This window comes from Pipistrellus kuhlii, unplaced genomic scaffold, assembly GCF_014108245.1.
Source record: "Pipistrellus kuhlii isolate mPipKuh1 unplaced genomic scaffold, mPipKuh1.p scaffold_m20_p_8, whole genome shotgun sequence".
NCBI classification, from domain to species: Eukaryota; Metazoa; Chordata; class Mammalia; order Chiroptera; family Vespertilionidae; genus Pipistrellus; species Pipistrellus kuhlii.
Window position 1 is genome coordinate 24,316,214 of NW_023425584.1, and position 10,368 is coordinate 24,326,581.

General features: G+C 43.9%; 1 protein-coding gene across 4 annotated transcripts in view; it reads right to left on the bottom strand.

Moving 5' to 3' along the window:
- Nucleotides 1-8,969, bottom strand: part of NDFIP1 (Nedd4 family interacting protein 1) — a 40,345-nt gene extending 31,376 nt beyond the window's left edge. For 2 of the 4 annotated variants that reach the window (XR_006740732.1, XM_036423654.2), the window contains exon 1: nucleotides 8,727-8,969. Coding sequence is in view for 2 of the 4 variants with exons in the window: in XM_036423654.2 (XP_036279547.1) it covers nucleotides 8,727-8,783 (57 nt within the window). In the remaining 2 variants the exon portion in view is untranslated. The remainder of the gene's footprint in view (nucleotides 1-8,726) is intronic. The other 2 variants (XR_004985583.2, XM_036423653.2) reach the window with 2 other exon arrangements.
- Between the last annotated feature and the right edge of the window lie 1,399 nt (nucleotides 8,970-10,368).

Here is a 10,368-nt window from a genome sequence, read left to right on the forward strand (position 1 = left end):
ACAGAAATTAAAATTGTATTAAAGAGAATATAAAATTGAGAAAGGCTCAGAGAAAGTAGAGAAAAAGACAGAGGTGAAATGTGAGATTTTTATAATGTAAAGAATCCGAACAAGAAATCCAAATTGCATAGAGAAAAGAAAAAAAAAAAATCAAATCAAATACATACTTTAAACATTTTTTCAGAACTGACAGACATGAGCTTCCAGACCAAAAACCCCCACTAAGTAACTGGCACAATGGATGAAAATAGATCTACACCAAGCTACAACACAGTGAAATTTAAGAACACTGATGATAAAAGGAGGCTGCTAAGGGCTGGGAAAGTAGGCCACATCTAAGAACCAGTCATCATAATTGGCTTCAGGCTTCTTAATAGCAACAGTGGAACCTAGAAGGCAATTGAACAAATGTCTTCAAAATTCTAGAGGAAAATGCTTCCAACACAGAAATCTAAGTTAAATGTGAAGATAAGTTAACCTCCCATGCATTCTTCCTTAGAAAGACACTGGAGGTATGTTCAATGAAAATGAAGCAGTAATCCAAGAGAGAAATATGTGACCCAAGGAAAGGCACTTCAATTAAGAGGATTGGGAAAGGAAATCCCCAGGATGACAACTGAAGTCCAACCTTCTAGAACAGGTCAGAGGACCAGGAAAGAGCTCCATACTCCCTAAATGAAGAAAATATCAGATATGTTTGAACCTAACAAAAAACTATTAAGATTATTAAGTGAGAGCCTGAGGATGAATTAGTACTATTGGCAAATTTATGATATGTACCTAGAAATTTAAGCAAACAAGAAAATAACTTCAGGGAAAATCAAGTACTGTTCAAAGAAAAGTAACCACAGTATACTACATATTTTCAACTATTAAAATGCTGAATATCAATCTAATCACATATAGATATAACTGTATTAGAAAAATGGAGAAACAGAAAGTGTATGAGTGGTAAAAGAGAGCTAAATCCTTATATCCCATACTGATGTCAATTTTAAAAATACAGAAAACCGCCCTAGCTGGTTTTGCTTAGTGGAAAGAGCATTGGCCTGCAGACCGAAGGGTCCCGGGTTCTATTCCGTCAGGGGCACGTACCTGGTCTGTGCAGGAGGCAACCATCAATGTGTTTCTCTCACATCAATGTTTCTCTCTGTCTTTCCCTCTCTTCCACTCTAAAAGATCAATGAAAAAATATCCTCAGGTGAGGATTACCCTCCACCCCCACCCCACCCCACCCCCCCACCCCCCCAAAAAAAGGCAGAAAACTGTCCAGGCCAGTGTGGCTTAGCTGGTTGAGTGTTATCCCATGCACCAAGAGGTCATCGGTTCAATTCCCAGTCAGGGCACATGCCCAGGTTGAGGGATCCATCCCCAGTATAAGACATGCAGGATGTTTCTCCCTTTCTCTCCACTCCCCTTCTTAAATCAATAAAAACATTTATCTTAAAATGCTGAAAACAGAAAAATTAAGGTGCACACTGTAAATGTTATTTAACTACAAGGATAATCGCAAAACAGCAAAAGAAACATTTAAAAGAACTAAGGAGAAGGTGGGGTAAGCAGAAGACCACTATTGTTGCTAATAGCCTAAAAGATTCTACAGAATCTCATCTAAATTTAATGAGGTCAAAGTAAATTAAAAATAATTGAATAAAAAGTAAAGAGCAAAATAATCACTGAATCCTATAGAAAAAGGATTATGATGAGTAAAAGTGCTTTGATTTTACTTGTAACTCATTCAGTTTTTATAGGATTCTATCCATTGCTAAGCAAACCTTAATGTTTAAGATAAATTTGGGCAACGGATATGGGTGTTATTTTATATTATTCTTGAAATTTTCTGTAAGTTTGAAATTACTTCAAGTTTTAAAAAAAAGAATTTTTAATAGGAAATTTTGGAAAATAAAAAAGGGCTCATTCCAACCATTTTTTTTTTTTAAGTATTGTTTAAAATGCAAGGAAAAAATGATGCTATGCATTGGTCAACACCTATAGAACTTTACAGCACAAAGAGTGAACTTGAATGTATGCAAAAATTTTAAAAAACACCATTTAAGTTGGTGGTGGTTTTCAGTATGGTATGCAGAATGTGACAAAATTAAACTGCATTATAAATGTATGAAACAACCCCACTGAAGAACGTGGGGGAAAGTAAGTACCTAAATCACTTTGGAAAATAATAGTTTATGACTAAAGGCAAAAGAATATGTACCTATTATACAAAAGAATCTGTACCTGTAGGACTAAAAGCAAAAGAATCTGGCTGATAAAACTATTTCCCAGAGGGGTATGTGGTTAACAACTCTGACAGTGCTACACATGTATATTAGAATTAAAGAATTAGCTAAATAAATAGTGGATTGTGGATGCCAGATTTCTCACTGTTGGACTCAACAGTATACAGGTAAGTGAGGGGAACAGACTGGAGAGATCTATGTAGTAACAGATTAGAGATGGTTAGTTTAATATAGATGGTTACATATAGAAAAGTTTTAGAGATACATATGCACACATGTATTTCTTTACTCTGTCACCTTAGAAGGTCTACAAGCAATGATACCTTAGTAGCAGTGAGCTCAGACCTTGGTTTCTAATAAATGCAATCAGGGCTCCTTGAGAAATGGCTGATTCCAGGAGGCACAGGAAACATACATGATGAGCCTCGATCCAAAAAGTAAGGAAGCGCTTTAAAACAACAACAATGATGGAGCTTTGTCAAAGAAACACAGGTGCCAACTGAAAGAGTTCCCAATGGCCAAAACTGGAACGGTATGAGCAAGAGAATAAAGTAGTATTAGATTGTAACCCAAAGAATTAATGAGTCCATACTGATATCACTGAATAGATGAATGGTGGAGACAAATGTCCCATTCAGAAAATTTCCAAATAATTTACACAATACTCTGCACTCAATGAGGTGGTAGAATATAACTCCCCAATCCTTAAGTGTGGACTTTCTTTCAAAGAGTACAGTATGAAAAGGTGGGGGGAGGGAGACTAATTTTACAGCAGAGAAACCTGAAAAACACTACTTCAATCAAATTATCAAGGTCGAATCAACAGTGATAAGTCATGTTGATAATATATATTCTTGATATAATGTGATGAAAATGGCACTTTGCTTATATCATCTTCTTCCCTCAAAATCTATAACCCCAGTCTAATCATGAGAAAAGCATCAGACAAATTCCAATTGAGGAACACTCAATAAATACATGGCAAATATTCCTATAAAGTGTCATCAAAAACAAGGAAATTTTGATAAACTATCATAGCTAAGAGGAGCCCAAAGAGATATGATAATCAAATGTAATATGGTAACCTGAATGGGATCCTGAAGAGGAAAAGGTGGTTAGATAAACTAAAAATCTACATAAAGTATGGACTTTAGTTAATAACTAGAGGACCTGTACATAAATTTGAGCATGGTGGGGGTCTGGCCTGCCCACTATCCCTGATTGGGATGGGGAGGGCTGGTGGGGGAGAGAGGACATGGGAGATTGGCCGGCTCCACCCGGCCCCCAGTGGAACTCTCTATTGAGGGGACAATTTGCATATTAGCCTTTTATTATGTAGGATAATACATCAATATTGGTTCATTAATTGTCTTAAATGTACCATATGAATGTAAAATGTTAACAGAGGAAACTGAGTCTGGGGATATATGAAAACTGTATAATCTTCTCAATGTTTCTGAAATCCTAAAACTGTTACAAAAGTAAAGCTTAGCCCTGACAGATGTGGCTCGGTCTGCAGACTAAAGGGTATCAGGTTCAATTCCAGTCAAGGGCACATGCCTGGGTTGTGGGCTGGATACCTAGTAGGGGCCATGCATTAGGCAGGCGATCAATGATTCTCTCACATCATTGATGTTTCTGTCTTTCTCTCTCCCTCTCCCTTCCTCTCTGAAATCAATAAAAACGTTGTTTGTTTGTTTTTTAAAGTAAAGCTCATTTAAAAAAAATTTTAAATACATTTTTAAAGCAAAGAAAAAAGCCTGAAGAATGCACACCAAACTTGAGGTAAGGTTTTCCTTTACAAACTTATTGTTTGACTCTAATATATGAAGAATGTATCTGTGTACTACTGTACAACAAAAAACGTTTAATTTTAAATACCACAGTTAACCTCTGATAAAAAGGAAATTAAACAGAATCCACTTCCTAACACTCTGTACTGTAATTCTATTCATAAACTATCCTACCTCCAAATCACATTCGAGTCTCTGATTACTAATATTACCGCAATATATGAACTTAAAAGAAAAACTGTCAAAGATACTAAATTACTGGGGGGTGGTATATGCACAAATATGCATGTGAAAGGAACTTCTTTAATCAGTAAGGAAATATTCCACCAGAAACATTCTTAAATTCTATCAGTATTTAGAGCTAGTATTTAGAACTTTAAACATAAGTTGTGCTATTCAGAAAGTCAGGTTAATTTATTTTTTAAAATATATTTTATTCATTTGTTTCAGAGAGGAAGAGATAGTTAGAAACATCGATGAGAGAGAGTCATCGATCAGCTGCCTCCTGCACATCCCTACTGGGGATGTGCCCGCAACCAAGGTACATGCCCTTGACCGGAATCAAACCCGGGACCCTTCAGTCCACAGGCTGACACTCTATCCACTGAGCCAAGCCGGTATCAGCACACGGCAGGTTAATTTAACAAAAGGATGTTTGGCACCCAGCTGTCCTGCCTGGCTGCTCAGTGGTTAGAGCGTCATCCCTCAGACCCAAGGGTCAGAGGTTGGATTCCCAGTCCAGGGCCCAGGTTGCAGTTTCATCCGCCCTGGTGGGGACAGAAATCAATCAATGTATCTCTCACATGGATGTTTTTCTTTCTTTCTCTCCCTCTCTCCCCCACTCCTTCCCTGCTTACCTCCCTCCCTTCTACTCTCTAGAAATCAACTGAAAAAATATCCTTTGGTGAGGATTTAAATGAATGAATGAATGAATGAAGTGGTGCACTGCTATGGAAAACAGTATGGCAGGCTCTCAAAAAATTAATAGCATTACCATATGAACCAGCAATTCGACTTCTGAGTATATATCCAAAAGACTTTAAAGCAGGCACTCAAGAGATAACTATATGCCCACATTCACAGCAGCATTATTTACCACGATGAAAAGGTGAAAGCCCCCCAGTGTCTTTCTGTGGAAGAATGGATAAACAAAATACGACATATACATACAACAAAATATTATTCAGCCTTAAAACAGGAGGGAATTCTGATACAGGCAACAATATGGATCCACCTTGAGAACATTATGCTAAATGAAATAAGCAGTCACAAAAAGACAAATACTTATATATAAGGTACGTAATCAAATTCATAGACAGAAAACAGAATGATGGCTGTCAGGGTTGGAGAAAGAAACGGGAAGTTATTATTTAATGTGTATGGAGTTTCAGTTAGGAAAAGATGAAAAAGTTCTGGAAATGGATGGTGGTTATGGTTGCCCAACAATGTGAACGTATTTAATGCCACTAAATAGACTATTGTGCATGGTGGGGGTCTGGCCTTAAAATTTAACCTTAAAAATGGTTAAAATTGTAAATTTTGTATCTCAAAATACTTCAGAAAGCATTTGGCAAAATTCATGATACAGGCAAAGATCTATTCCAGTGACACAAAGAGGGCTTGGAATGGATGAACAGTAATAAATGCAATACTTAACAGGTCTCTCAACAATGGTCCTACCGAGACCTTTCTCAAACAGTGCTTCAGAATGTTTGGACACACACTCTGTTTTTAAATGAAAAAAAAAAAAAGAAAAAAAAAAGGCAGAGAGGGATAGAGCTGCTATGAAGCTATGAGCCCAGTCCTTCCAGATAGTTTGTCATGATGCTAAATTAAATTTTGCATGTACTGCACTACCAATAAAAGACCTTTAAAGGCAAAACTGTGTTTGTATTTATGAAATAATCGTATGGTTTTCATTACATTTACTTCAATAGAAGACAAACTCAATTTGATTAAACAGATCAAACAGAAGCCAGAGTGGCCTTCTGCAGCAACCAAAGAGTATCATGCTCATATCAAGTTGCCTGGATAATTCACCAACATTCTATAATTCAGAAATCTTTTAAATATGCACACTCTCTGACTAAGCATTTCCACATCTAGAAACTTATACCAAGGAAATAGATGGAAGATGCATGTAAAAGAAACTTCAGTGAATGAAAAATTTAAACATCCTTAGTGATCAACAATGAGCAACTACAATAGTTAAATTATGGTGCAGCCATACAATTACATGCTGTACACACATAAAAATGTTAACTTATATAGCTATATTGCATGACTTTGCATGAATGTGCATGTATACATGTACATGAATACACATGAAAATTTGCAAATGCATGTGTCTGTGAACATGATACACTCATGCACACATGGGCATATAAACGTGTACATGTGTGCAAAGTGTGTGTAAAGCATAATCAGTAAAATTGCAGTTGTGTGTACAAAACTGTGCCTATATATATATGTATGGGTGCTTATGCCTATATTTGGACCAGGAGCCTGTGTTTTAAGTAGCTGAGTATGTGTTTATCCTCATAATCACTACTTAGAAGCTGTGACCTTGAGCAAGTTACTGAGCCTCTGGGAGTCTTCACTGTCATCTATACCAGCAGTTGCCAACCTTTTGAACCTCGCAGACCACCAGTGGTCTTCGGACCACCGGCTGGCAACCACTGATATATTACCAAGCCCTGCCTCACCAGGTTTTGTGAGGATTGAGTGAAAAAAATGGATGAAAGGAGTTGGTGCAGTGACTGGAGCATAGTAAATGCTCACAGTAAATCAATATTAGCTTTCCTTATCTGTACACATATTCAGGCATCTATACTGTATTTACACAGCTATAAATCCAGAGATACCCATCAAAATATTAACTCCGGTTATCTATGGGTGATGGGCTTTTGTGGTGGGGTTGTTTTTCTTGGCTTTCATATTTTCCAATTTTTCTAAGAAGATCATTTCTTTGTCATTCTCTTTTGAAGCTCTCCCTGACATACCTCAATTTTGTGTATTTAAAGCTATTAAATACTACACCAAGGAATGCATAATTTTGATACTCTACCAAGGTTTTTTGTATTCTAGCAGTGTGTGAGCACTACCTAGCAGCTCAAGAAGATGGCAGTACAAAGAAAAGCCCCAGCTTTCTGCTCGCTTACCTTACCCAAGGCAAGATGAAAAGAATGAATTAAATCACACGGGCGGGGGGGTGGGGGAAGAGTGGTGTACCTGGTGATTTGCAAACACCTTGGTGACAGTTAAGTGACACCTACCATTGGTACTTTGTTAGTGGAGAGGAACCCAGAGCCTTGCCCAAGGTCATACAAAAAAGCATGTGCCAGACCCCAGGCTGGGAGGGGATCTGAGGACTAGACTGCTTTGCCACAATTTTGGGCGTGTTTATGAAACCAAGAAGCTACATTCTGAACCAGTCATTTCAGGAGTCCGGCTGGAGGAAGGAGGAAATTACAACACAGGGCAGATGACAGAAAAAAAACACACACACACATAAAGTCAGTTAACAGGCCTCACCAAGGGTTTACTTGGAATGCATTGATCGTATTGTTTTTTTCCCCTTCTTTCTCAAGCATAGAGATAGCACAGTCCATTTCGTAGAAGCGCGATTGACATTTTACACAATTTATACAGAAAGCAATTTGAAACACGACAAAACGCAAGCAGTTGCTTGCGGTCCCCAATCCACAGCGGTGCCCGCCTGGCCCGACTCCCAGTCACGACGCGCTCAATGCCTCCGAAGCCCCTGCAGAAGGTCTCCCTGGATTCCTGCGAGAAACCCAGCTGCAGGGAGGGGCGAGTCAACCAAACAGGGTTCCCCCTGGGGCCTCGATTCGTAAATCATCCCCCAGATAATAATCCAATCATGCCCCGTCCATTTCCTCCCCAGCCGTGCTATTAGAGCTCGTTAATAAACGTCACGTCCAAGCCATTAAAACAGACCCGGGCACACGCCCTGCAGCCATCCACGTAGCTCGGCATTTTGGGGTGCCATCAGAGTCCCACCGCGCCTTTCCCACATTTACTGCAACATGCAGGCTTGTCTCTCGCCTCGGGTTTTTTTTTTTTTTTTTTTTTTTTTTTTTGGGGGGGGGGGGTAGATAGGGAGGTTGTTTTTTACTTTTGTCTTAAAGCGGAGGCGTGGGGGATGGGTTCCCACACAGACCGGGTCTGAAACCCTGAGTAATCGCATCTCGCCCAGGGAGCTGGGGCGACGGCCCCGGCGAGGTTAGCCTCTCCCCTTCGCCCGGTTTCCCCTCCATTTCGCGCTGGCTTCTCCCCTTCCCCGTGACATCAACCCCAGGAGGGAAAGGGAAAGCGTACGGCCTCCGGGTCCATGGCTGCGGGCGGGGGCGGGTTCTGACCCGGGGACCCGCCCGCCGGGGGCAGCGCAGGGAAGGCGCCGCGGGCTCAGCCTCTCCCGCCGCCCCGGCCCCGCCCGAGGCCGCGGAGGGTTCGGTCCGGTCTGGAGCGGCCCGCGGCGGCCTCGGCTCGGAGCGCCGCCCGCCCGCCGCCCAGGCCCAGCGCGGCCTGCCCAGCCGCGGCGTCCGCGGGCCCTGGGCCGGGCGGGGGAGGCCGCCGCGGCCGCAGCGAGGCCGGGGCCGGGGCCGGGGCCGGGGGCCGGGGGCCGGGACCGGGGGCCGGGGCCGGGCCTGGGGCGGGGGGCGGCGCCGCTCACCTGCTGGTACTCGACGGCGCAGGTCGGCTCCACCGCAGCCAGAGCCGCCAACGCCATGGCGCAGCCGGCGCGGGGACGAGGGCGGCGGCGAGAGAGGGAGGAAGGGGCGCGGGCGCGGCGGCTGGAGGCCGGGAGGCCGGGGGTCGCGCCTCGGGTGGGTCTCGATGGCCGCCGCTACCAGGCGAACCGCTCTCCTCGGCTGTGCGCGCCGCCGCGGAGGCTCCGGCTCGGCCCCGGGAGGAGGCGGGACCCGACGGCGACGCGGCCCCGCGCAGCCCGCCCCCTCCGCCCCGCGCAGCCCCGCCCCGCCCGGCCCGAACTCCCGGCCTGCCCTCCCCCCTCTCCTCCCGGCCCTGCCCTACCCGCCCCTCCGGGCTGTGCCCTGCTGGCCCAAACCTCCGGCCCTGCACTCCGGGCCAGGCCCAGCCCTCCCCGCCCTGCCTGCCCGCCCTCCCCTGCCCGGCCTGCCCACGCCACTGCCCTGGCCCCTGGCCCCGGGTCTGCCTCTCCTAGTGTCTCCCAGGCAGAAGCGCCAGGTTGGAGGCCACCGAAAGCGAATTGCTGCCACTGGCCACCTGGTGATGAGCACCTCGTGCCCAGCATGAATGAGCCTCCCCTACGTGTGCTCACTGGCCCCCATCACTCACACACACACACACACACACTCACACACACACTCACATACACACACACACACATACACACACAGTCACATATACACTCACATACTCACACACACACACACACACATACACACACGCTCACACACACACACTCATACACACACACTCACACACACACATACACACACAGTCACATATACATACACACACACACATACACACACACACTCACACACACACACTCACACACACACACATACACGCTCACACACGCTCACTCACACACATACACTCACACACACACAGTCACATATACACTCACACACTCACACACACATACACTTACACACATACACACATGCTCACTCACACACACACATACACACATGCTCACACACTCACACTCACATACACACACTCACACACACACTCACACACACACACATACACACATACACACACTCACCCACACATACGCACACACACACTCACATACACACACACTCACACACACACACACTCACACTCACATACACACACACTCACACACTCACACACACACACTCACACACACTCACACTCACATACACACACACACACACACGCTCACACACACTCACACTCACATACACACACACACTCACACACACACACTCACACACACATATGCACACACACACACAGGGCCCGTAAGACTGAGGTGGTTGACCCGCAGGGAAATGGATAGTCTCATGGCAGCGCCCTCAGTTCTGACCCACGCACTCCCTTCCCCTCTGCCATCCTCGTAGGCCGGGGGTCAGTCAACTGCAGGGCAGAGGCCAGATCCGGTCCAGTGATTGTGGAAAACATCTGACATTCAAGGTTCAGTGTCTGTAAAGTAAGTTTGAACTTAATGCAGCCGCCCCCATGTTTTTAGTATGACCTGCAAACCCTAAGCTACTTGCTGTTGGGCCCTTTAGTGGAAAAAAAAAGTTTGCTGACCCTAAACCTTCGAAAACTTCTTGGATCTTAAAGCCTAT